The sequence below is a fragment of the Ammospiza caudacuta genome, chromosome 19, assembly GCF_027887145.1.
Source record: "Ammospiza caudacuta isolate bAmmCau1 chromosome 19, bAmmCau1.pri, whole genome shotgun sequence".
NCBI classification, from domain to species: Eukaryota; Metazoa; Chordata; class Aves; order Passeriformes; family Passerellidae; genus Ammospiza; species Ammospiza caudacuta.
The window spans coordinates 6586459-6614294 of NC_080611.1; the positions used below are offsets into that span (position 1 = coordinate 6586459).

The window sequence follows — 27836 nt, forward strand, 5'->3', positions numbered from 1 at the left end:
AACTAATGGCATAGTCATTTGATTTAATAAGATATATTTAGAAATGTTTTGTATCTTACCAATGCTGTGAATGTATTGACTAAAAATAATTTGTCTAGAGACATAAGGACAGAAGTTCAGTTAGTTGAGGCATTTGGAAAATTTGGATGTAGGACTAGTGAGCTATACTGCTGCATTTCCAATGGTTGCTTCATGTACTCAAGGCAGATTTTTATTTCATGACTGTGGTGTTACTCTGAGAAATCCTCAGTCCAGCATTTCCATCGCATCACAAATATCACTGTCACTGAAGCTCCTTGAAACACGCTCTTCTCCTGGTCATGGGCATTTTGATTGTTAAAAGAGCTCAGTGGGTAAAGCTCAACGAAGAGCAGAGGGCAAGGTCAGTAAATATGATCCAAGGAGATATCCAACATCAAGCACTGGTGTGGGCATGAAAATCTTGCTCCAAGGATGATCATGCAACTTTCTGTTCCAAACCAGAGCTCAGCCCTGGGCTCCCTGTGCAGGGCAGGGGGAAGCTGGTGGAAACACCCTCTGCCCTGAACAGGAGGAACTCAGAAACAATCTGTGTAAAACTGTGAGTGCAGGGAGGCATCAGAAGTCCTGTGTCTGCACAATGGACATACAGAACTTAGAGGACAAATCAGAGAATGGTTTGGGTTCAAAGAACCTTAAAACAATCCTCTAGTGCAACACCACTGCTGTGGGTAGGAATTTTGACTAGATCAGGTTGCTCAAAGCCTCATTCAACCTGAACCTGCACAGTTCCAATGATTCCAGGGGCATTCCTGTATTCTGGGGCCTGTGTCTCACTGGCATTTTCTTAAAAAACGTCACTCTTTTATCCAACCACAATCTATCTTCCCTCCAGTGTGTTTACTGCAGCACATGGCTTGGTGTTATCAGCAAACTTGCTGACAGCGCCCTAAACCCCACTGTCCATGCTCTTGATAAATGTGTTAAAATATAACACTGGTTTCAAAACAACCTGCCAAGGGACACAACTTGTAACTGGTCTCCACTTGAAATTCAAGCCATTGACCACTGTGGCTTCGTGTGTGATCATCCAGCCAATGTACCATAGCGTATTTTCCAGAAGGATCTGCTCCATGATCTTGCCATGTGGAGAGGTGAAGCTGACCAGCCTGTAGATCCCTGGGTCTTTCTTTTGCCCCTTTTTAAAAACGGGGATTTTTCTGTCAGTGGAACTTATTGGACGACCACAACTTGTCAAGTGTGATGGGTAGTGGCTTAACCACTTCATCTGTCAGTTCCCTCAGGATGTGGGAATGCATCTCATCAGGGCAACTCCCTCATCTCTCCCTTCCAAATATTTCATAGCTGTCACTCACAGCACACGTCAATCATACAGTCCACCCCAACGAGTTTCTGTGCTAGCAATCAGGCCATAGTGCCCGTCTGGGCAGTGGCTACCAGCTCCTTCTGTCTGTTGTCCACAATGCTGCACTGATAGAGAAGCACTTCATCTCGGCTATCAGCCACATCTCCTTGTTGGAGGAGTTTGTCCTTATTCCCTAAGAAAATCCACTGGTTTGGTCACTAATTCATTCCCAACTTTGACTCAAGGACAGCACAGGGTCAAAGCAGCTCTGCTGAGTGCAGAACCATCAGGTAGACTGCCTTGTCAGCAACTGAAACACAAAAGAGACAGAGAAAAAAATTGATCATTGGACAAAGATTGGAATTTGGGGGGGGGGGGGGGGGGGAATGCCATTATTGACTAAAATTCTTCATTGCAAACCTTTTAATCTAGTGTCACAACAAACATTGAATACAGAAAAGCTACAAAAGCTAATATTGGTATTTTTCTGAACATTGTTATCAGTAAGAAAACTTTCCTTGAATATTTTAACTAAATTTATAAACCAAATTACTTATTTTAATAATTTTAACTTTAAAAATTCATTAAGATTTCTTCTCTAGAGTTGGCTCTGTCATATTTAGACTTCTCCTAATGGCAGTACTGACCATGGCCTTTGGAATATAAGAGCTTTCTTAGATCATGACTATGTATGAAACTAGAGAGACTTTTTCTTCTAAAAACTTTGACAAAACCCTGCATATCAAATAGAAAAATGTTTGAAAGTATCCCATCAAAAAGCAAATTGAAGGAGTACCAATTAGTAAGAGAGGCCGGGGTCAGACAATCAGTTTCATATATACTAAAGGAAATATTATTTGATTTTCACATTACGAACTAAAAGCTTTTTTTCCTGTCTGAAAAAAAGTATTTCTCAAAACTGATCTCTTTATTAAAAGGTTAGTTGCTAAGGATTTTCCATGCCATGTGGCAAAAACCTGCAACCGGTTGCAAGTAAGTCCAAGGTGATGTTACTGAAAATAGAAAAGCAGAAACCTATTGCAACTCACATTCCTTCATGGACAATATATCAACTCTTGAAATACAGCTCATGTATAAAGCATTTGAGGTGACCTCCAGAACCTTGGGATACATACCAATGATAGAAAGATGTTACAACGATAAATATTAATATGATAAACATTTAAAGGATATTAAATCAGGTTTCCCTGAAAGATGAGATATAAAAGACATTCTAAAATGAAAAAGTAGTTGCAAATTATAATGGTTTTACATGTACCATGTAAGATTTAAACAGCTAAAAATCCCAGCATCCCCATGTCTGTAAAAATAAGGAAGTGCTTTGCTTTGAGCAAAAGGATGAAATTTATTATTTATAGAATTCAGACAGAGGAAGTATGTAACAACTCTTACTTGAGACAATGAAAGAAAAGTGAGGGATGTCTGATGCTTCTCCTAAGGTAACAGCTGGGGATTCTCTCCCCTCACATTTGGAACTGAAAATCTTTGCTTTTCCAGTGGCAAATGACAAAGCCAGTCTACTCAGCAGAGCACTTTTGGGGCTTTTTTCTGTTGTGCTGTGCAGGATGTGGACCCAGCCTTGCAACAGGCAAGAGTGAGGCACATGGCCAGGCAGCTATTGGGATGCTAGTCCTTAGGAAAGGGTGTACTGAAAGCAGCAGTGATGCCTTAACATTGAAAGAAAAATTAAATGGATCCTGCCCACCACTGTCCCCCAGTTCTGCTGCTGTCACTGCAGGGCTGGACTCTGCTCTATGCATGGCACACTCAAAAAGAGGAGAGGGAGAGTGAGCACAGACCCTGGACACAGAATATCCTGCTCAGCAATGTGAAGTGGGCAAGGTCTTGCAGGTCTGACATTTCCCCTGAAGAGACTGAAGCATGCTGAAAATAGAACCATCTTGAGAAAGACATCAAGCAGCTGACTCACTGTCTGCCAGCCCTTAGGATATGACTTCTTCTATCTCAGACTCTGTGTTAGCAGGCAGAGAGAGATAATACTTAGCAACAAGGAAAAGTATATACATACACAGATTTCCAGCCTATGGCCTGGCAATATCTCACCAATTTTAGATTTACATTGTAAACTGGAGACTAGAGTTTATAACGTTCTATTGTGGAAAACTTTTCACAGCCTGAAAGAGTGGTATTTTCTTAATTACTTTTATACATGTTTCAATACCTTTATTAATGGGTTTCTTCAGTGGAAGAAGCCCCATGGTCCTTGTTCTGGTGTCAGAACCTATTACAAAGAATAAACCTAAGAAAAGAATGATCAGATCTTCATATAATTCTCATCCATTCTGTTATGCAGCTTGAAAAAACTGATTGAAAATGAGCACTGCCGACTTCTCACATTTGGCAAGGAAGGCCTTTTCATCCCGTCTAGGTTGAATCTTACTATAAACAGATTGTCCTGTGGCAGCCAGCAGAGACCACTGTAGTAGAAAACAAACTGTGAGGTCCCATTTCCCCTTGCACTATAGTGCAGCAGTGAAATTATGTTCAATTTATAATTTTTATATGCTCATCAACTATCGCTTGCAGTCTCCTTAGTTTCTACTTTTCACTAGTTTCCCAGTACAATCTGAAATTTCAAACATGTTTTCAGGATGTTTATTTATCCAGTAGGACATCCATTCAGTGAGCAGTAGATGAAAAAGTAATCATTTATAGATTCACAAAGAAACTTTCACATCTTAGGTAGCATCATGCCTCACTGAGATTGTGACTGGGGAGTTTTGAGTCCAGAAACTTTTCCTGAAGGTTGGCTGCTATGACATTTATTTCCAACTGACTGTATCTTTGGAGATAATTCATTCAAGTCAATAAGCATCAGTAGATTCCAATGTAACACTGATTATACTTATATGATAGACGTGTCCTCTGATCTAGGCCTTGTGAGGTTTTACTGCTCACAGAATGGCATTTCATGGGAAAGAAATGTAGAGATTCAGGGGGATAACAAGATGCATTGCAGAGTGAAATTGGGTCTTGATGAGTAATTACTGCCACACTAGATGAAGATTAAAAGCATGACTCCAAAGTCTTACTTATTTTCCTAACAACATGAAGCTCACAGGGTCAAACAAACAATTCTTGGTAGTGAGCCCTGGAAGGTTGGACAGACCTCAGAGATGCTCAGCTTCTGCTCCAGTAGGAAACTTCCTGCTGTGGGTTGAGGACCTGGAAAGCAGGCTCAGGTGCCCTACACAAACAGCTGTGTCTCCTTGTGCCTGGGGACGGGTCATTGCAGCTCCTCCTCAGGTAATTGGGGTCCCTGATGCCCTCATTGGGAACTGGGAAGTGTTCAGGGCCATGGGAGGGACCAGGAATGAGCAGGATCTGCATGGATGTGCTGGTTCCCTGGCAGACCACAGCCCATGTAAGCTAAGCTCAGACACAGCTGGGAGAGCAGAGGAGCAGTGAGCCTGTCCCATCCTGTGCCTGGGCAGGGGCTCCCTGCAAGGGACACGCCTCCAGGGACATGTTGAGGTTAGGTGGGTGAGGGTGAGAAGAATGAGAGCACTCATCGGTGAGGAAGCTGAGAAGGGGTAACGCAGGATAGGGCATGTGAAGAGAGGAGGGACAGGCAGTGGAGAGAGAAGATGCAGTAATGTAGGTGCATTGCAAATGAGAGGTTGATGCAGCCAAAGTCTTGCTAGAATGGAAAGGGCTTGAGCTCTGCTGTCACTCCTATAGGAATCCAGGAGACAAACTCACTACATCATCATTCACTTTAGAATGTGCTAACACTTTTCAACATTTCTTTTTCAGTCTCAAAGAGCAAAAATCTCAAGAGGAGCTTCATACTTTGGAGATGAAAATCAAGAATTGTGATGAAATCCTTTTAATTAATTCTCTCCCTTCTCATTTTAGAAGTAGCTTCATTTCAGTAGACTGAACCAAGAAAACAAAATTAATCCAAATGCTACACCTGGAACACATATACATACTTATTGTGCCAAAAAAAGGTTAATATTACATAGATTTGGAAAATAGACAGGGTTACTAGAATAGTTTATCTTCTAATGAGAAGCCTTTAGCTGTAGGAATGAAATTATCAACATGCAAGAAAAGACATTTTCTCATATACTGACTTGATCCAAAATGCAAAGCTAAGCACTCAGGTTTCTTATTAAAAAATTGAATATGTGCAATACTTTTTACTGCTTCGTGTTAGTTTTACATTAATCTAGAAGGAAAATTTCCAATGGGAATTGCAGCTTGCAAATGCAATGGGATTTGCAGCTTGCAAATGCTATTCTCAGCTATGCTGTTAATATTTTTAAAACATGCCAGGAGGGACCTTTTTGACTGGGGATCCTTAATGACTGAAAAGGAATGTGTAGCCTCTTACTGAAGATCCCTGGGTAAAGTAAGACCTCTCAGGAATGCTGGCATGAGACAAGGAGAAATGCCAGAACATTAATTCTCTGGTGCAAGCTTCTCACTGGGACACTTTTGCTAAGATGTGGCCGAACACTGGACCCTGGAGATGGTAAGAATGAATTTTACATTGAATTTCTATTGAAAGATAGGTATTGGGTTGAATAAAATTAAATATGTTAAGTACTTTTTCTGGTTTTGGCATATTTAATCTGGGTAATTTTTTACCTGGGTAAAATGAGTCCTTCAGAGACTTGAGCTATCATTTCAGATTAGCAGTACTAAAATGATGGATAGAAAGAGTTGGGGATTATGTCTAGCAAAAAAAAAAACAGTGATGAACCTAACAAAGGAGAGATTAACTAACCTGGTGAGGTACTTTGGGCCAGCTACTGGTTTGGCCATTGCAAGAACAGAATGTGAGAGATCCGAGCTTTGTGCCTGCACTGCTTAGAACATCCCTGGATCTCAGGGTAGCTGTGAATGGACTGAGATGGCTTTGAGCTCTTCTGATCCTGCCCCTTCCTTTGGAGATTCATTTCTGCAATGCTTAATGCAGTTATTAGCTGACCTCACAGCAGGGAAAACATGTGGGACTTCTGAAGTTTCAACAGTATATTTTAAACCTAGGAATGTCTTTATTCTGCTTGGTGACATCTAAGTGTCTGCCCGCTGAGGAAAAGTAAGTCTCGCAAAGAAAAGTGAAGAGGGCAAAACCAGCTAGAGATTAGTGACAGTTGACTCACAGAATTTTTAGACTTAATGATAAACTACTTTCTGTGTGTGTGAGATTTCTATGGTTACTCAAATTCCTCCCATCTTCACAGCATATGTCAGAGAAACATGAGCAGCAGGTTCTGGATGAGGAGGTGACATTCAGGATGTCCTTTCCATCGCATGCCAGAGTAGCTGAAAATCTTCAGTTACCAAACAGGTGAGTGAGGTGAACAGGCTCTGATGGCAATGGAAGGAGAAGGAAAAGGCAAAAGGAGCTGGACAATGGCATGGAAAGAGAAGAAATGAGAACAGCAATATGAAATAAAATTAGCTTGATTGATTGGCTTGTTTCTCTGTTGACTGCACTTGCAAGAGAAGCAGAGAGAGGCTACGCTATGGAAATAAATTTGCTTAGATTTGCACTAGCCTTTTTTTCTTCTAAGTGAATGTTGCAATTATATAAAAATGTTTACCACTTTTCTTCATAAAACAAGAACATCAGAACATTAAACCCAAATTGTACAAGGCATTTTCAAGTGCAGAAAAAGTCTGCAGTATTGATAGCAGATGTTTTGGATTGGTAATTACCAGATTCATTATATACATTGGAAGAAGAGGGTTCTCCAAACTGGCTTTCAGTTTTGAGAGGATACACATTAAGAATAGTAAAACTTTGGTTTCTTATGGGTGTTCTACATGTGTTCTAAATAATGTAATATGGATCTTCAATAAAGCTGGGCTGTAATTCCTAGGAGAACATGTAGGACTAGAATAATCTATCTAAAGATGGCTTTAGGAAGAGCAAACCTTGTTTGGAATGATTAGTTTAGACTGAAAATTATAGCAAGTTGTAAGAATCCTGAAAAATCCCCGCAAAATAAAACATTCAATAAGTGTGATATGAGTTTAGAATCCTGAGGAATATGATAATTTTCCAAGTACAGCAGATTATATTTTCAAGATATTTATAATTTATGCTTGATATTTTAATAATTTTATATTGTTCAAAATGTATTATCCGAAATAAAAATGCTGTTTTTCTTATTCATTTATTTACCAACCCAACCCAGTGAATTCTTTCCTACCACAGAATTGTTCTAGGTCTGCTGCAATAACATGCAAACACAAACCAAAGAGTTCCCTAGAAATCTTCAAAAATATCAAAATCTACATTTTTCCCCTCAAAGTTAACTTTTGATGGGTTATAACCTCCCCTTCCTTTTCTTCCTATTTCAAAACCCATAAATCTTTTTGACTAATCATCACAAAAGTACTTTATTTCTCTTTATTGCATTTCCTTCTGAAGATCTGAGACAACTTCTCCGGTTTCTCAGACTTACTTTTAATTCTGATGCCATTTCACCCTGCCAACGTGTTTGGACGTCCGTGTCCCAAAAATCTCTCAGGACCTTCACAAAGTCTGCAATGTGACAACCATGTGAGGTACTCAGGGCAGGGAGTCATGATAGTCACAGTGTGGTCAAAAGGGCAGTTCCTGCGGCAGATACATGATGTGGTTTCCAAGTGTGGCACCAAATACCCCTGCTTTAAAAGGCAACAGAAATCACAGCACAGGATGCTCATATATTCTTTACCTTCCATGGTAGCTCTGGGTATTTTAGGCCAGAGTTTTTTTCCCCTGAAGACCCAGGTCTCTGGCAGACTCATGCTGGGACAGCCTGTGTCCATCTCAGTAGCTCTATCATGATGGAAAAGTCACATTCTGGCCACAGATTCCTCCTAGGACAAGGGATCCTCCAAGCCAAGGACATGAAGCACAACCCACCTAAATAGGGCAATTATCTGTTCTTGGCTTTCCAAAGTCCCTCCCTCCTCCAGCTGTGGGCAACTCCCTGCCACATGCCAGGGCAGAAGGAAAGACTTCATCCCTGTCAGCAAGAGGAAGATGACTGGAGGGCACTGGAACTGAAGGGCACCTCTGTGCTTGCAGCCTCAACTGCACAGAGACTCCCAGATGTCCCTTTGGGACAGAAACAGCATCTTTGCGGGTGGGTGTCTTCCATGCCCTTTCTCACCTGGTTTCTGCACATTCTTCCATGGTGGAATCAGCAGTGATTGCATGGGAAGTCTTTGAGAATGTCCTCATTAATAATTAGTGTCAAGGAGGAAAATCCCTGTTGCCCCACAGTTTGATTTGCATTACAGGTATGATCATGGGGCCCACTGAATATGCTCTCACCTCAGACTGGCATTGACCTCTTGGGATGTCCATCCTTTGCCCTGAAAACCCATTTCAGTCTAGATGCCAGGCCCTCAGCACTTGCTGTTCTGCCCCACTGATCATTTCCTATCATGCTGCTCTACCAGCTGAGGGAGAAATAGCCTGGGTTTGCAGTGTGTGTTAGAAACTGACCCTCTACCTCTCACAGCAGCCCTCTCCCCAGGGAAGCTGGTCCTGCTGACATGTCCCAGGGGAATATGCCCCCTTGGCAGAAGGAAACCTCAGGGCAGGAAAGAAAGACAAAGAAGATGATGATGAGGATTTCTTCTTTGCAATGTAGCTCTGATGTTCTTTTTTATTGAACAGTGAAGGTCAGATGGCCTTTGCTTGGCTTCACAGTGCCATGTTCAAATCTGCTTTACAGGGAAGAATATCTGGATTATTTCTCTGTTTTGCGGTTCCATAGAGGTAGGCCATGGGAATGGCTCATCTGCACTTTAGGCTGCCAAGAGGTTTTTCTGTCACTTCTTCTAGCCTAAAAGTCCAGGTAGTCCTTATGTGTGGCAGCTGGACCTCATCCTAGGAGGAGTGAGGGTGTTCAGAGCCCCAGGCCTCTCCTGGTGCCTGCACTATGAAGGTCCAGCCAGATCACAATTGCCAAGAGAATATTGCAGTCGTCCTCCTTAGGCTGCTCCACAGGGTGTGCAGTGGAGGTGGAAGGGCCACTGACGCTGTGTCTTGTCCTTTTGTTAGCCACACACTCACAAGCACCTCCCTGGTTCCCTTTCTGGGCAGAGTACCCAGTGCAGACTGAGGCCCTGTGCCCTGAGCAGTGCCTGATTCTGTCAGCTCAAGGTCTTTTCTTCCAGCATTGATGACACAAACATTTCCAGCTGTTCTTTGGCCCATCTAACCTGTTCTTTGGGGAACACATGAAACTGGCCCACCTGGCTGGATTTTAACCCCTCTGCTGTGATTTGCTCCAAATAGGTAGGCCAGGCAGTTTCAGCATCTAGGTTTCAACAAGATGGGCCCAGCAGTTTCAGGAGGTTAAAAGCACCCAGGTTTCAACAAGATGGGCCATGCAGTTTTAGCAAGTTTGAAGCACCCAGGTTTCAATGAGATGGGCCAGGCATTTTCAGGAGGTCTGAAGCACCCAGGTTTCAGGGATATCTCCCTGCTGATCTGCAGTGGAGCAGGGCCCCGAGCAGGGTCCCCTCCTGGATGGCTCCAGGCTGCCATCCCCTGGCACTGGGTGCTGGAGCAGAGGCCTGGTCAGCTGCTGTCCGGGAGCTCCCTGTGACTGACAGGAGCCTGATGGGGCCCTGGGACTGGCAACCCCTGCTCCTCTCACCAGGAATAATGCTGTTGGCTTCCTGCCAAGGATCCTAAAGGAACTTCTGTCAAGTGACAAGGCCCAAGCTGAGGAGAAAGCTGATGCCACCTATGCTGTCAGAGCAACAGCCAAGGCCTGAGGGGAATGGCACAGCCACCATCCCAGCTGATGTCCTGGGCTCAGTGTCCTTTGATTGCCCACGGTCACTGTCCCTGGGTGGGACACGGCTTTCCTGAGCTCTCCAGAGGGCCAGGGGAGTCAAGGTGCAGGCAGGGCTGAGTCTCCATAACCATCATGTCAGAGGCACCAGCCCGGCCAGGGCTTCTCCTGCAGCCCTGATACTCCCGGGACACTCCAGGCCGTACTCTGGAGTACAGCCCTACATCCTTCCCTACATGAGGGCTGGGAAAGCACAGCTTGAGCAAAGGGACATGGATAGCAGCTGAACCTCAGAGCAGGCCCTGCCTCAGACTTCATCCTCACCCAGGAACTCCAGGATGGCAGCTGTGAAATGCTAGCTGTTGGAAGTACCTGGGCAGCTGCTGTGCTGCCCATGGAACAGCACATCCCAGCAGGGGATGGCCATGGCACTGGGCTGGCACAGGGCCTTTGCATGGGCTCCAAAGGGGAACACTCTGGATTCAGTCTCTGAGCAGGGAGAGCACGCTTGGGCCCCATTCTGGTGTTTAACCTTTCAGCTGGCAATGGAGCTGTGCTGCACTGAGTCTCTCTGGGACAAGAATAGCAGCTGCTGCCTTGGGACACAGCACATGTGTCCAGCTCCTCCAGGGCAGCACGTTGCAGTGCCACACACAAGGCAGCCTACCCGCCCAGGAATGTCTTCAGGCGCTATTAGTGGAAGCAGATCATCCCCACAAACAGGCACGACCCCGCACAGGAGCCTTAGGAGAGCAGGGCTATTTTGGGCTTTGGCATTGAGCATGAAAGGAGATTGGCTCATCCTCCTGCCATGGGCCTCCTCCAAAGCTCCTTTGGGCCTTGTCCCCTCCTCCAGCAATGGCTCTTGTGGAGGCTGAGGGGCAGTTTTGTGTGGCCTGGGAGTGCAGGAGTTGAGGGCAGAGTGAGCTGTGAGTTTGCTGGTGGGGCAAGGCCAGCCCTCAGTGTCATCAGCAGTGCCCAGCTGTGCTCAGGGTAGGTCCTGCCTGAGGGTGTACACCTGTCACTGATCCCAGGGCATGGGGCCTCCTTTATTCCCAAACACACCTATAAGAGTGAGAGAGATACAAGAGGGTGCATGCAAGAGAAACAGGCAGAAAACTGGAGGAAAAAGCAGGTGATTTTACAAAAAAATCTAAAGAAAGATATAATAGGTCAGAACAGACAGAGTCACACCCACATTGAGAGAAGAGCTTCTTCAGTGACTTGCCAGGCATTCCCCATTGGTGTCCTTTGGGACAGTGCTTTTGGACAAGTCATCAAAAGCTCTCCAGGTGTCTCATGTGACAGTAGGGCTCATTGATCCTCACTAGTGTGTGTGACTTCTGCAAAATGGGGATGGCATGACTGGCTGTGACAGCTTCAGTGGGGGAAACTTCATGAGCTGATATTGCTGAAAGGATTTCTAAATTAACTTCATAGTCCTCAGTTCTCATTAATCTGTTTGACTCAGTGTATACACAGAGCCCTATGGCATTTGAGGTTTCTGGGAAAATCATCTGAAGCTGAGTGTTCTCTCTGTCAATGTCCTGAAGAGGTGTGTTGGAGCCACCTGGTGTATGAGAGCTGGGCACTAAGAGACAATCCTGACAGTCCTTCCCTTACACAGCCCCAGGCAGGCTCAGCTCTTTGCCAACTCAAGAGAAACTGGCAGCAGCTGGTGGCAGCAGCTGAGGAAATCTAGGGTGAGGGAGATGGCACAATGTAGGGACACTATTGGTGTCTTGTAACTGTGCTCTTTGTGACTGAAATAATCTCTGTCAAGAAACTATCAGTCCTTCACAGTGCAGTGTGCTGGAGCTTCTGATGACTCTCTCAGAGATTAATGTTTAGGGTTTATGAGGGCCAGCATCACAAACAAGAGTGGGAAAAGAAAAAGCAAAAGGATCACCCTCTCTTGACTCCCACATGGGAAAGAAGCTATGCTGAAAGGACAATGGGAGAAGCATTAGGCAGGAGCTAAACAAGGAGCTGCTGGAGACAGGAGAGAGCACAGGCTGGATTTTTCAGGAGTCTCCACAGCAATGGTCAGCCTCTAAGTTTGCAGGTCCTCAATCCAGCACTGACCCCTGCTTCTCCCTTGTCCCAGAGAGGAGAAGTAAGGAAACGTCTTCTGCAATGCAATTGCCCAAGGAAGACAAAACCCAAAGAAGAACATACCCAAAGAACAAAACCACTGGCCATAGTGTGTATGCAGAGGAATCTACTACAGTCTTTATTCACTAGACACTGAGGTGGGTACTAAGGCTCATGGCAGAAAAAGTGACCAAGAGGTTCACATTTTGTGCAGCCCTCAAGTCACTTTGCTGCCTGGTGACATGCTCACTCTTCCTCTTCTATCCTCCTATGGAACTCGCGGCTCTTGGCTCGGAGCTTGTTGACCTGTGACTCTGCAATGTCAGCCCGCTCCTCGGCCTCCTCCAGCTCGTGCTGGATCTTGCGGAACTTGGACAGGTTCACATTGGACAGCTCCTCCTGTGTGGGGAAAGGGAGTCAGTGGTGAGGAGCCCAGGGCAGGGGCTGCATTCCTCTTGCACCTTGGCTTTGTTGAGCTGCAGCTTTTCCCTTGGGGGAAGGCACAAATCTCCATCCCATTTCTTCCACTTCTTACATGTCATCATCCTCACACATTGCTCATACTTGCCTTTGAGGAATATCCCTTGTAGAAGGAGCATAATGGGATTTAAACATAATTCTGCTCTGGAATGTGGGAAGGAAGCAAGATGGGCAGCTGGAAATGTGATTCTTTTAGTGCAGAATCAAATATTCAATTACATCTGCAGATCCTTAAGTGGGGTTAGGAATTTATGAGACAATGATTACAAGAGGGCTCCTCTCATAAATTGCCTTAACTGAATCAGAAGCCCTATACTGTGCTGGACTGTTTCTGCAATAAAGAAACCATGCAGAGGCAATCTGAAATTCAGGGGCTCTAGGACTTGTCTCAGGGCATCCCTGACTGCTGCATGCCTGGAAACAGACAAAGGTTCCTTGTACAATTATAAAAGCATCACACAAAGGTATTTGGGAGGGGAATTCCAATACCTTCCCTGTCTGCTATAAAAACAATAAAAATAAGTTTTTTGCAAAATTTCTTAATACACTGTGTTACTGATATTAGACTCCCTATAGGTTGCTCTGTGGTTCTAATGCAAAAAATGCTGGGTGCATTTGCCCTCTTCAGTAGTCTTCTTAGTGATTCATTGGCAAGGCTGATTTATGATCCTTTCAGAGAATTAGGAGAACTCCATTACTGATGAGTGGCATCTTCCAAATTTCTTGTATCTATCTCTGGGAAAGTGATTCTTGCCAAGCACTCAGAGAGATACTTACGGCCTCCTCAGATTGTCTCTTGTAAGATTTCACTTTCATTTGCAGCTTGTCCACCAGATCCTGCAGCCTCAGCACATTCTTCCTGTCTTCCTCAGACTAAAGCAGTTGGTAAACAGATTAGAGAGTCAATTCTTGGTTCTGCATCATGGGAGGTTAACAATTCCCCTTGGGGATGGATTGTGCAAAATGTGACTCACTGTGAGAAAGCCCAGTGAGAGCAGGAGAGCTCCTGCCTTACCTGGTAGGTGAGTTCCTTCACCCTGCGCTCGTACTTGCGCACACCCTTCACGGCTTCAGCGCTGCGCTTCTGCTCAGCATCAACCTCCCCTTCCAGCTCCCGCACCTGCAAGGACAAGCCCAGCCCTGCAGCTGCCCTGCCAATGTCTCTCCAAGGAGGGACACGCTCCCTCAGGCACAGCCCCAGCCCTACACACCCTGGCCTCCAGCTTCTGGATCTGCTTCTTCCCTCCCTTCAGTGCCAGCTGCTCGGCCTCATCCAGACGGTGCTGCAGGTCCTTCACTGTCTGGTCCAGGTTCTTCTTCATCCTCTCCAGGTGGGCACTGGTGTCCTGCTCCTTCTTCAGCTCTTCTGCCATCATGGCCGCCTGATCAGAGCAAAAGGTCAAAGCCATTTTGGGGCTGGAGATATTTTGGGGAGAGTACATTCACCATCAGCAATGCCAGGAGTGTCCAACTCACATCTGTGATGGCCTTCTTGGCCTTCTCCTCAGCATTGCGGGCTTCCTGGATGGTATCCTCCATTTCACTCTGGATCTGGGAAATGTCTGTTTCCAGCTTCTTCTTGGTGTTGATCAGGCTGGTGTTCTGTGCAATGGGAAGTACATGGCAGGAGTTAAATTCTAAAACCTGCCACAAATAAAGACTTTCTCCTTCCAGATTCCAATTCTTACTCTGGAATTATTATTACAATGGCTGTTTACCAAATGTCAGGCATGGGCTTCGGGAAGAGATGCAAAACACACCTCTGTTTGGGGACATCAGTAGTACAGCCTTTCAAGTACTGCTGGCTCTTTAAATTTCAGCCCTCTGTGTTTGGTCAGTGCCAATGCCAACAGAGCTGTTTGCTTCCTCACCTGGGTGTGGAGGAGCTGCACACGTTCAGCAGCATCCAGAAGCTCCTGCTCAGCTACTTTCCTCGACCGCTCCGTCTGCTCCAGGGCTGCCCGGAGCTCCTCAATTTCAGCCTGCAGCAGGTTTGCTCTGCGCTCCACCATGGCCACCTGCTCCTTCAGGTCATCCTTTGTCCTAAGTGCATCGTCCAGATGGATCTGAGTATCCTGGAAAGATAGAGAAAAGAAATTATTAGGTGTCAGTTGCTTGAGTGGCATAAATATCAGGGATCTCAGTTTCTATTTCTGTAGATCTGCTGAACGAACCTTGAGCACAGCCTGGGTGTTCCTCAGGTTCTTCTGTGCCTCTGCAGCCTGGCGGTTGGTATGGCTCAGTTGGATCTCCATTTCATTCAGGTCTCCCTCCATCTTCTTCTTCAGCCTCAGGGCTTCATTCCTGCTCCTGATCTCAGCATCCAAGCTGCTCTGCAAGGACTCCACAACTCGCAGGTGGTTCCTCTTCAGCTGGTCAATCTCCTCATCTTTCTCTGCTATCTTCCTGTCAATCTCAGCCTTCACCTGGTTGAGTTCAAGCTGCAGGCGCAGGATCTTCCCCTCCTCATGTTCCAGGGAGGCCTAGAAAAGTAGACACAAACATTGATAGCATTGATAAACCTATTGTTTGTTTTTTAGAGAATGATAGGATATTTCCAGAGATCTTAGCTGTCTGCACTCTCCAGCCAGAAGAGAAGACAACCAAGGCCTGGTCAGCCATGTTTTCTCATTTCTTTAGTGCAGACACCAGTGATTATGGTCATATACCTCTGCTTCCTCCAGAGCAGCCTGGATTTCAGATTTCTCTTGCTCAATCTGCTTCTTCACTTTCTCCAGCTCATGAACTGCCTTTCCTCCCTCCGCAATCTGCTCCGTGAGGTCGGAAATCTCCTCTGTGGGAACAAAGATCAATGGCATGGTCAGGCACAGAGCAGAGTGGGAAGGGCTCTGCCCCACCAAGGGGACAGGCATCTCTGCAGACCTGCAGGCACAGAGCCATGAACAATGGTGGGAATGGCTGATAGTGAGAAAGGCCAGGGAGGAGCAGAGGGCCAGGGACTTACGCTGCAAGTTCTTGTTCTCCCGCTTCATTGTTTCCAGGTGGTCCAAGGACTCCTCATAGGCATTCTTCATCTTGAACAGCTCCGTGCTCAGAGAGCGCGACTCCTTCTGCGAGGCCTCCAGCTCAGCCTGCGTTTCCTCATACTTCTGCTTCCATTCTGCCAGGACCTGAAGAGAAATGGGGGGTGAGTAGGGCTGTGGCCATCACAGGGCCCTGCTCTGGCCAGGAGTGCTGGTGTGGAGGCCAAAAGACCTTGTCAAAGTTCTTCTGCTTCTTATCCAGAGCAGCACAGGCAGCATTGGATTTCTCCACATCAATCATCAGGTCCTCCACTTCATTCTGCAGCCTCTGCTTTGTCTTTTCCAGGGAGGCACATTTGGCATTGACAGCCTCAACCTGTTCCTCTGCATCCTGCAGGCGCTGGGCAAGCTTCTTCCTGGGAGACATAAGGTCAGGTTACTTTAACACCGAGTATCAGTGTGTGCTTGCCTTTTATTATAGTATGCCTAATCAATTTGCAGTTTGCAGTCACATGGTGCTAAGGGCTACATATGCACTGTCCTTAGGCTTTGCTTTTACTATAGTACTAAATATATATTATAGGATTAAGTTTCTAATTTTCTATTGTTCTTCCACAAATCAGATCCGTGACTTATTTCTCATAATATAGTGATGTTTCCCTTGCAATGTCACCTTTGAATTTTCAATCTTATTTTTCTGCTTTTTCTATCACCCCCTACTTGGCCTCCTCGAGCTCCTCCGTGCGCTGAATCGCGTCCGTCTCGTATTTGGTTCTCCACTGGGCCACTTCACTGTTGGCCTTGGACAGGGCTCTCTGCAGCTCCCCCTTGGCCTCCTGCTCCTCCTCATATTGCTCCCGGAGCAAGTCACAGTCGTGGCGAGCAGACTGCAGGGCATGGGCCAGGGCATTCTTCGCCTGTGGGGACAATTGGGTTGGGACAATTAATTTCCCATGAGATAGTAAAATATTAACTTGATGAATGTTGTTGAAAATTCCTGGATTATAACATTTAATGTGAGACCAAGAAAAATGGCATATTACTTCCATGTTTTGAGAATCTAGAATGCTTTTTCAGGAGAGATGATGGGTAAATTTCAGGTATACAGCTGCGAATCATTGAATCCTTTTAAATATGTTCTAAAGTTTCAGCTGCCACTGTGAAAAAGTAGATTAAGATGTGCAGTTTCTTTTTAGATATGTCTCAATCATTTTTTATATGTCATCATAAATTGATTAAACACCTAAAATTGTTTGTCCCTGTCTCAGTATCCACACTGGGTGGGGGGGGGGGTGTCTTCCTCATCTTTGCCACAGAGGAGGAGGTAAAATTTCTCACCTTGCTTGATCACTCAAGAGTTAAAATGATACAGCTAACATTCTGATATTATGTGAGAGTAGGAAATACAGAGTAAACAGATTCCCAATCCAAATCAACCCCCTACAGGAAGTAACTTTACCTTTATTTCTTCCTCTAAATGTCTCTTTAGTTCCTCAATCTGTTGAGTGAATGCCTGTTTGCTTCTGGATAACTGAGATATCAAACCATCTTTTTCTTCCACCTGACGTGAATATTCACCTAAAAAAGTTTTCAGACAGATTGCCATTTGGAATCAATATTAAATCAATATTTCTTTTAAGCACAGTATACCAGCTTACAGAGAATAGATCAATTTGAGTAAAGCAGCAGTGTTTTTTCTTATTATCACTGGTTACACTTTTTCCATTTTGAGGGAATATAGGGGTGTATTACCTGACTCTGTCTGTAGACGAGCTCTTTGAGCATTGAGGTCATTGATCATGCGCTGATGCTCTTCTTCCTTGGTCTTAATCTCACTCAGCTGATCTTCGAGAGTGCGGCACATCTTCTCCAGGTTTGCCTATACATCAAAGTTATGTAAAACAAGAGGACTACCACTAAGTTCTAGCATACTGTTCTCAAGGTGAAAAACAATGCAATTGGATTTGATGGCAGAATATAATCAGAATCAAAATCGTGTATTAGGAAGTGTATAATAGGGCAGTAACATGACAGAAACTCCATACCTTGGCTTTGGAGACAGACTCCATGTTGCTGGCCAAGTCATCAATCTCCATCTTCAGCTCACTCTTCTCCTTCTCCAGCTTCTGCTTCACGCGTTGCAGGTTGTCGATCTGCTCGCCCAGCTCAGCTGTGCTGTCCGCGTGCTTCTTGCGCAGGGCGGCAGCCGTGGCTTCGTGCTGCAGCGTGGCCTCTTCCAGGTCACGACGCATCTTCTGGAACTCTGCCTCACGCTTCTTGTTCATCTCCACCTGAGCTGCTGTGGCCCCTCCTGCTTCTTCCAGGCGCTCGCTGATCTCCTCCAGCTCCCTGGACAGGTCAGCGCGATGCTTCTCTGCTTTAGCGCGAGAGGTTCGCTCTGCCTCAATCTCCTCCTCCAGCTCCTCAATGCGGGCCTGCAGAACAGCAGGGACCCTTCACAGCCATGCCCTCCTCCTGCCTGAGCTGAGCCTGAGCAAGGCAGGGCAAAAGGAACAAAGACTTGCCTGCAGCTCCTTGATCTTCTTCTGAAGCTGAACACCCAGGGCTTGTTCATCTTCAATGTTGCTCTGGATCTGGCTGATTTCAAAGTCTTTCCTTTGGGACAAGTGAACCGTATTAGAGCACAAAGAAACAAGACAAGTGCTGCAGTCCAGCACTCAGGTGCCCCAGAGCCACACTTACTTCTTCAGTTTCTCATCCAGCTGCTGCTTATCATTCTCCAAATCCATGATGCTGTCCTGGGCCAGCTTCAGGTCTCCTTCCAGTTTCCTCTTAACTCTCTCCAGGTCCACACGCAGTTTCTTCTCTTGCTCGAGGGACCCTTCCAGCTAAACACAACAAGACCATCAGGGCTCTGCCAGCCAGCTTGGGCTCCATACCTGTCCTCTTCCTGTTCTATATCTGTGTGCTTACATCATCCACTTGCTGTTCCAGCTTGGTCTTGGCTTTGGTCAGAGTATTGACTTTGTCCTCCTCTGCCTGCAGGTCATCCAGGGTCTGCTGATGCGCCTCTTGGAGGGCTTTCTTCTCCTTTGTCAGCTTCACAATCGTCTCATCCAGGGCTGCCATCTCCTCAGTCAGGTTTTTTGCCTTTGAGAAGAAGGGAGCAAGCACAGACAGAAAATGGCGCTTAAAACTTTCTAACAAGTTTTTCCAGAGTGCAAGTGACAGGTTCTACCTCATACCTTGTTTTCAGTGGCATGTTTTTCCTTCTCCACCTTGGCCAGTGTTAGCTCAAGGTCATCAATATCTTTCTTCAGCTCTGAACATTCATCCTCCAGCTTCCTCTTCTTGGCTGTCAGATCAGCATTGATTTCCTCTTCATCCTCTGCCCTTTCTGTCAGCTCCTTAATTTTGGCTTCCAGCTGGATTTTGTTTTTGATGAGCTGGTCGCACCTTTCCTCAGCATCAGCCAAGCTATCTGCTTCCTGGTGGGTAGACAAAATTTTGTGGATTCTAATGTTTTGAATTTGTTCTGCTCTGACTCTTTAATCACTGAGTAGCACCTGAACCTGACCTTCAACTCCAGCAACAGAAGGATTTTAACTACTAATTACCAAGCAAAGAGAGGATGGCTTTTCCTACACCTGGATCTACAAGTACAACTTTCAAGTGTGTTTTGCATTTTGCCACAAAATTAATTCATTGTTCTATCTCGTGTCAAGGATCTACATTTGCCTCCTTCCTGTGAAGACAAGAGCACTGACTCCCAGTTGAAACTCTCTGTATCTTTGCACTGGCTGTCAGAGTGCTTACCACATCACTGCCAGAATTTGTTTCCTCAGCTTCATATACATATAATATAATTTCCCAAATTTATTACTTTTGGTCTTCTATAGCCTGATCTTCTGTTTGTAAAGAACAGTCTGAATGTATAGACTTATTTTCTGAGTGATAAAATAAAGGTAATAAACTCACAGCCTGTACTTGGAGCTGCAGGTCATTTTTCTCCTGCACAAGTTTCACCATTTTCTCTTCCAGCTCCTTCCGCTTTGCCTCAGACTTTGCAAGCTCTTCCTTGGTTTTCTCAAACTCCTGTTTCATGTTGGCCATTTCCTTCTCAGACTCTGCACTCTTCAGCAAGGGCTTGATCTTGAAGAACAGCTTCATCCATGGCCAGTGTTTGACATTCATGAATGCACGAATGTTGTACTGGATGCAGAAGATGGATTCCCTGAGGCATAATTAAAATGTACAATTAATATTCTCAGTCTGATGAGTGTCAACACTTCCTCCCAAGCAGAATGACTCTTTAACTGAAGAAGAGGAAGGTGTACCTGCGCTCCACCATTCTCTGGTACTCCACCCTCATCAGGAAGCCCCTGCACCTGGCCTGGGTGCGGGTGATGAGCTGTGCCAGTTTCTCATCCCTCATCTCCTCCAGGAGCCCCAGCAGCCCAGCTTTGAAGAACACCTTGAGAGAGACAATATTGCAGCACATCACTGTCAGGTAGAGAGAGCAAAGCCCAGGCAGGCAGTGAATGGGGGGGTTGTACCTTGGTGTGTCCAAATTTATACTGGGTGTGATCCACATCGATTGACCCAAGGAGCTTCTCAGAAGCCTTCTTGCTATCGATGAACTGTCCCTCAGGGATGGCACTGGCATTAAGCACCTTGTATCTGTGGAATCAGAAGAAGATAAGACTATTTTTCTCCAAGCAACACACAGTAGCCTCTAAACCCCATCAACTGGTTTTGAAAACAGAGCACAGCCTAAATGGACCCATGAATGAACCAACATTGCTTTTTATGATGCTGACAAGAGCAGAGCTCTCACCTCTGTTTGAAGTCAGCATAGAGGACTCTGCTGGGGAACCCTTTCCTGCAGATCCTGATCCCTTCCAGCACGCCGTTGCAGCGCAGCTGGTGCAGCACCAGCTCGTGCTCCATGGCACCTGGCAACGGAGAGCACAAATGAGGGGCAGAGATTGCATTGCAGAGGGGAATGGATGTATCAGAGCAAGTATCTTTCATCTTGGGCTTCTTACCAGGTGTTTTAGTCTCATTGGGGATGATGCAGCGCACAAAATGGGGGTGAGTGCTCCGCAGATTGGTCATCAGCTTGTTCAGATTCTCCTAGAGGAACCAGTTACCAGTGTGAGTTTCCTTGTTTCGAGTGTTTGATGCACCAAGGTAATGATTTTACAAACTTCTCAAGCTGGGTTTTGAGCATTTCAATAAAGTCACAGAAACCAAAAAATTTCTTCTATTTGAAGATACTGAGCACCAGAGGGAAATACAACAGCGCTGCTATTGGTTCAGTGAAAACTTATATATAATTTCACACATTTACAAAAAATAAATTACTTAGATTTTTCACATTCTGCCTTTAGAACTCAATCTACTTTAGTATTAAGAAATAGGGATTTTTTACAATGAGATATCTATCTCCTTGGAAATTATTTTCACCTCCTCAACAGAAATGCAGGAATACTAGTATTACCATTCTAGTTTGACCCAAAGACATAAAAATATGAGTATCTGAATGATATCTGCAAATAAAAAAAAAAAATAAGAAAGAAAACCATCACAAATTAGGCTTCCACAATTTTGAAGAATGAATGCTTATTTTTGAACATATTTGCAAAGTTAAAATTGACTGTGGAAAACCTGATGTGGAATTCCCAAAGAAATTTGCCCCCTTATAGTAGCTCCTTCAAATTTAATATTAGCTCACCCCCTTTCTGCACATTTCAGAGATAACAGATACAGTACTATACCCGGAAAAGAGCTGAGACAGTCTGGAATGAAGAACCCTTCTTCTTGCCTCCCTTCTTGCCACCACCAGCCTCTGCAAATTGAATAAAGAAAAACAACATTTTAAAATTACCATGAAACAACTTTAAATGTTTAGTGTTTATGGTTTTAATTCTTTGACAGGTCTCCCACATTAAAAATACAACTTTCATAAAACTGACCTGCATCTGCTCCACCATAGTTGGCAAAGAGTAAAGCCAGGGTCTTCACAGATGATTTCTGGTACAGCCCAATGACAGTTTCATTCAGAGGGTCCTTGTTCTTCTCCAGCCACCCAGAGATGTTGTAATCCACTGTGCCAGCATAGTGCACCAGGGAGAAGTGGGCCTCAGCCTTGCCTTTGGCAGGCTTGGGCTTCTGGAAGTTGTTGGACTTGCCCAGGTGCTGGTCATAGAGCTTGTTCTTGAAAGAGGTGTCAGTTGCCTTGGGGAACATGCACTCCTCTTCCAGGATGGAGAAGATGCCCATGGGCTGGGAGAGATTATGACAGACAAGAGGGAGAAACAGATTAGAAAGGAGATATCTCTTGGTTGGAAAGTTGCTGAAGTCAGAAAAGGAAGCTGTTCCCATAGTGACTTTAAGTCAGAGAAAATCCACTAAAGTTCAACTTTTTCAGTGTTGCTGTTTCATTCAAAATTATGGAAATGCCTTTGCTGATAAATTATTATAGATATGACAATGTGAAATACTGTTCTCTCCATAACACCTGTTTACTGGTAAGTACTTAGAGAACACAACCTTTTTCACTTCATTTTGTAATTTGGCAATGAATTCTCTAACCAAAAGCCTTCATATCTGAGTAATGATCTCCAAAACCACTTCTACCTGCTTGCCACTTTCACAGAGTATATATTTGAAGAAGTCAAAATATTCTCACATGCTTCTTATTTGTTTCTCTTGGCAAGCATAGAACACCCCATTTCTATTAAACTTGAACAGGAAGGATACCTTCTCAATGAGCTCAATGCAGGCAGCCAGGTCCATGCCAAAATCAATGAATGTCCATTCAATTCCCTCCTTCTTGTACTCCTCCTGCTCCAGCACGAACATGTGGTGGTTGAAGAACTGTTGCAGTTTCTCATTGGTGAAGTTGATGCACAGCTGCTCAAAGCTGTTGTACTGCCAGACATAAAAAGACATACAAGGATTTCAAGGATTAGCAATAATACCAAGGTGTGTTCTTTTACAATCCTAATTCACTGTATCTTATATTTTACATACAAGTCCCCTTCCTGTGTAGTTTTTCTTTGCTATCTCTACAGGATATTTAGAAAAGAGAGGTTTTTAATTTAGAGCAATGAGAAGATTAGTTTTCTATTCTGTTGTTTTTTCAGGATTAAAAACATGATTCCAAAAGCCCTACAAGAAAGTGTAGGGAGATGAAATATGTTTCAAAATTCTCAATTATAGTTCTACAAAAATTCTAGGAAAACTGTGCTCCTTACATCAAAGATCTCAAAGCCAGCAATGTCCAGGACACCAATGAAGTACTGCCTGGGCTGCTTCGTGTCCAGCTGTTGGTTGATACGAACAACCATCCACAGGAACATCTTCTCATAGACAGCCTTTGCCAGGGCACCCACTGAATTGTTCACCTAAAGCATAAAGAAAGCTTTGGAGGTTACTATACACAGCAGAGGACAATCAGTGGGAACCATCACAGCATGCTCCACATTACCATATTTTTTTTACCTGCTGCACAGTTTGGCCCTTGGTCACGTATTCATTCCCCACCTTGACTCGGGGGTAGCAGAGGGCCTTGAGCAGGTCTGCTGAGTTCAGACCCATCAGGTAGGCAGCTTTGTCAGCAACTATCACCAGAAAAGACAGAAGAATAGATATTAAAAAATTCCTAAAAGTTAGCGCTGGACTGTCCTAATAGTATTCTCCACAAGGCTGCACAACAGTATCTGTCATAGCTAAAAAGCTAATTTCTCTTTTTGTGTTCAGGGACTCAGAGTCTATAACTCTTCCTGAGCTTCAAATTCTGCAAACATTCTTCAGGAGACATCATTGTCTTTATCCTCTTGCAGATGTCAGTATGAAACTTTAAACTTTCTAGTCATATAGCAAGAGGATTTATCACTCAGAAAGATGGTGACATGGACTGTCGCTCCTACTGTGACAGAGATTAATGAAGTACACATGTCAGAGTTCTCTCCAGCAGGTAACGGTGAAGAAAAGCAGAACATTCTGTCTTGTTAGGCTCCATACTACAGCAGAGGTTGCAAGGTGTATTTCACCTTAAGTATGATTAGCAAAGTTACAGCAATTGACATGCAAGTCTCCTGGCTTACTGTCAATGTACACTGGATCTCTCCTATAGTAGTCACAGAGTAAAAAGTACAGGTATCATTAAATGAGATAAATGCCTCAAATGGAGCATTTAGTCATGGAGCAATTAGTCATGGAGCAACTACTTTACACATTTAAAGCCTGAAATCTGTTTAAGTCCTTCCGTAATAAAGACTATCTTGTTTGGAAAGGTTGCTGACTCTGCTGATACCTTCTGTGCCGTCAGGCTCTGCCTGCTCCTCACGCTGTTTCTGCTTGAACTTCAGGTTCCCATAGTGCATGACAGCCCCTGTCAGCTTGTAGATGGCTGTTTTCTCATCAGCACTGAAGCCCAGGATGTCAATGGCACTCTGGCAGCAGAAACACAATGTACATACAGCAGGGCTCAAGTGCACCAGATGATCATTTGGTAAAGTTACTCACATCTGTGGCCATCAGCTCCTCCTGATCATCAATGCTGGGGACTGTGATCTCACCTTGACTTACAAAGTGGAAATCGTAAGGATTGGTGGTAATGAGAAGCATGTCTGAAAGCAACAGAAGGAGAAAAACAAGCTTAATTTAGTTTCCAGATAACACAATGAACTATTGCTCAGTGCTCTTCCTTCAAAAAAAGTTAGTGATCTTTCCTACCAATTAGCTCTGGCTTCTTGTTGGACATGATCTGATAAAAGATGTGGTAGCTCCTTTCCGCCTTGAGCTGGAAAGTGACTCTGGACTTCTCCAGCAGATCTGGCAAGGAAGGTAGGACACAGTCAAGCACAAGAAGTGGGGAAGGCTGGAGGGAAGGGGGATCAGGCCAGAATAGTGTCTTACATGTTTCAATATCAGCAGAAGCCAGTTTGCCTGTGGCACCAAAATGGATTCTGATGAATTTACCCTGAAAAGAGCAGGAAAGTCAATTGAGATTTATTTTACCAGTCTGGATAGCAAGAATATCCAAATTGGTGTTGACAGCTGTACCAATTAATAACTCACAAAGCGTGAGGAGTTGTCGTTCCTCACAGTCTTGGCATTTCCAAAGGCCTCCAGCAGTGGGTTGGCGCTGATGATTTGATCCTCAAGCGTTCCCTGCAGGGTGATAATCAGTGCTAGTTATCCTTTCCAAAAATCATGTCAGGAACAAAGAAAAGCATTGATCCCACCATGTATCAACTAATTTACCTGCATTTTGCCTGACGCATGTTCTTCCTTCTTCTTCTCTCCACTGGCTGCAATTGTTGCAAAGTACTGGATGACACGCTTGGTGTTCACAGTCTTCCCGGCCCCGGATTCTCCGCTGCCAAAGCCAAGAGGGAAGCAGAGGGTGCGTGGTCAGGCAGGAGGGGCCCTGGCACCGGGCAGCCCTGTGGGGACCCGCGCAGGGGGGTACCTACGTGATCAGGATGGACTGGTTCTCCCGATCTGTGAAGAGACAGAGGTGAGAAACAGACATAAGAAAAGACAAATTAGAAATTCAAGAACTAGGAGAAAAATAAGAACTGAAGCTTCCAGAGGATCCAGGAAAAGAAAATAGCAAAAAGTGCCCAGGGAATTCTAGTGGGTACTTTTGATGTGGTCAGCAGTACTGCAGCTCTTAGCAACTGGTTCTATATAAAGGAATCACTGCAGAGAAACTTCAGTAGTCTTATGCCTTTCCTGACATTGTCTTATCATCAAGTTACTTATTTCTTTTTTAACAGGCAAGTACAGGTTATGAAAATATTGAAGTTGCAATTGTTTTGTATGTAAATTCTTCTGAAGCTAAAAGTCTCTAGAATAATTTTATCAAAATCTTAAGGCATCATTAATTACAGAACATCTGACCAACATCTTTCATCCTTTTTCACCTCTATTTTTTTAATCCCTATATATACAGAAATTATGCATTCTTGAGATTACACATCAACAACATTCTTTTTTTTTTTTCTATTCTGTATGCACTTCCCAGAGTCTAAGAAAAGAACGGGAGAAGAAGTTCTAAAATCCTGCACACCTTTTGTTTCATTGCATAGATAAGGAAGAGAAAATAAGAGGTGAAAGGAAGAGGGAAAAGTGGCAAGAAATTTTTTTAAGTCGCCCAATTTAAATGCTAAAAGCTTTATTTTTTCCTTTATATTGTTTTACGAAGCTTACTTTTCACTCTACAGTGCAATGGATTTAGAGATGCAGCTACAGACCAGTGCACAAGTTCCAGAGATCATTAAAGGCTGTATGTAATTTACATCACATGGCCATCATCTATGTCATGAAATCCATTTGCATATTAAATGCCTCAGGTGAGGTTTACATACCTCTTTAAGGTACACCTCTCTGTTTTATTTGTCAGCACTGATGCTTGAAGATTTAAATTTATATTATGTATATCATTTATAGGATATGTATCATTTAACCGCACCCTGTACTCTCCATCTGAGACTAATTTAATGATTAACATACACAAGTCCATCCATATATGTAAGATTGCATTATAGGCATAAGGTATACACAACGAAATAGGTGATTTCTTTCCAGTGAATTTACACCCTCTAGGTTATGTCCAGGTCCTTAGTGATTCTAATGAGAGCACTGACACTCAGCTCTCACAGACCATTAGAGTTAAGTGCACTAATCTTCCATTAATTTCACACACACAATTTTTTTTTTTAAGTGTGGCACTGTATTTCCAGATAATACCCTAAATTTTCCTGTACAGATAGACAATTTCAATAGCAGCTCAAAGGAAATCAAGCACTCACCAGTCAGCATGGACTGATAGGCATTGTCAGAGATGGAGAAGATGTGTGGAGGGGCCTCCTGGCGCTTCTTGCCTCGGTAGGCCAACACCACCTCGGGGTTGTACACCGGCAGCCACTTGTAGGGGTTGACAGTGACGCAGAAGAGACCCGAGTAGGTCTGCAAGGAAGGGACACAGCACGTTGCCTTGCCCTGAGCCTGGCCCAGCAGCTCCTGAGGCTGCCCAGAGGAAGCTGCTGCTGCCACTTACGTAGATCATCCAGGCTGCGTAACGCTCTTTGAGGTTGTACAGCACAGCGGGTTCGTGCAGGTGGGTCATCATGGCCATGTCCTCGATTTTGTCATACTTGGGAGGGTTCATGGAGAAGACTTGGTCTTCCTTCACAGTCAGGGTCTGCAAAGAAAACAAAAGATCCACATGTATCGCCTAAAATCTCAAAGTGGGGATCAAATTTTGTCTTTGACTCTTGTTTTTCACTCACCTCTCCCCCTTCAGTCTTGACAGTGACTTTTCCCAATTCCCTGCTCTGGATTGTCCCTTTCACAAAGGATTCTTTGGGATGAGCCACGAAGACAGATGACTTGGCATCGAAAGGTTTGTTCTGGGCTGCAATTCTCTCCTTCTCCGATTTTCGGAGGTAAGGAGCTGCCTCCCCAAAAACAGCCATCTCAGCATCTCCAGAGGCCATGGCTCTCCTCTAATGAAAGCTTGTCAGCAGAGGTGCCTTGTGAAGAGCAAAATGTTATTGGTCATTAAGAAGAATAATACAATTAATACCAATGAGAAAGCTCCTTGCTCCTTGCTCTTTAGCAAATAATTCCTAGTTAGTCTCCAAAATAAACTCTTGAAAGACACCAATTAAATCCACGTTGATTTGAAGTTAAAAGTACCATAGTCTAAACTCAAGAATAAGACTTAGACTTCTACAACATGTAAATCTTGTAATAGTAAACAGACCATCTGAGTATTGAGTACAGTTTGGTAAGTCACCCTGAATTCAGACAAGGTTTGAGTTTTTCTCATAAAAGAATCTAGTAATAGAAAAATCACTCTCTGTTCGGGTCCTTAATTATCAGTCATGAGTCTTCAAGAGAGTACTTTCTTGCTGAAAGGATTACCTTTTCTATTTAAGATAAAAAATTACTTCAATTTTTAGATCTTCCCTATTTCCAACGATCTAGCCTAAGCAAATTCAGCTGGAATATAAGAGGATTTATGAAGAGAATTTGTGCAGCTCTTTAAAAGTTGTGTCATAGAATATAGATTAGGAATGAATTATTCAGCGTATTACCTTTGGGTAACAGCTTGTATCCTGGTATATGGCCAACCCTGTAAAATAG

At 44.2% G+C, this 27836-nt stretch overlaps 1 protein-coding gene across 2 annotated transcripts; it reads right to left on the bottom strand.

The window, feature by feature from the left end:
* Positions 1 to 12395: 12395 nt before the first annotated feature.
* Positions 12396 to 27184, bottom strand: LOC131566106 (myosin heavy chain, skeletal muscle, adult-like). Of its 2 annotated transcripts, none has more exons than XM_058817313.1 (38): positions 26978 to 27184; positions 26746 to 26889; positions 26498 to 26654; positions 25157 to 25184; positions 24945 to 25059; positions 24759 to 24851; positions 24597 to 24660; positions 24414 to 24512; positions 24204 to 24307; positions 23992 to 24130; positions 23178 to 23296; positions 22931 to 23080; positions 22434 to 22604; positions 21647 to 21956; positions 21449 to 21519; positions 20717 to 20804; positions 20506 to 20623; positions 20225 to 20348; positions 20006 to 20142; positions 19647 to 19902; positions 18914 to 19156; positions 18642 to 18818; positions 18411 to 18556; positions 18233 to 18323; positions 17753 to 18142; positions 17460 to 17586; positions 17167 to 17285; positions 16428 to 16624; positions 15940 to 16123; positions 15689 to 15854; positions 15393 to 15517; positions 14898 to 15206; positions 14595 to 14798; positions 14200 to 14325; positions 13935 to 14105; positions 13739 to 13843; positions 13501 to 13596; positions 12396 to 12642 (listed from the first exon to the last, which is right to left on the bottom strand). In XM_058817313.1, the coding sequence occupies exons 1-38, from the start codon at positions 27182 to 27184 to the stop codon at positions 12490 to 12492; spliced, it is 5823 nt and encodes a 1940-aa protein (XP_058673296.1). In that variant the 3' UTR covers positions 12396 to 12489. The 2 variants fall into 2 exon arrangements, with proteins under 2 accessions (XP_058673296.1, XP_058673295.1); XM_058817312.1 differs by having other exon boundaries at positions 21632 to 21956.
* Between the last annotated feature and the right edge of the window lie 652 nt (positions 27185 to 27836).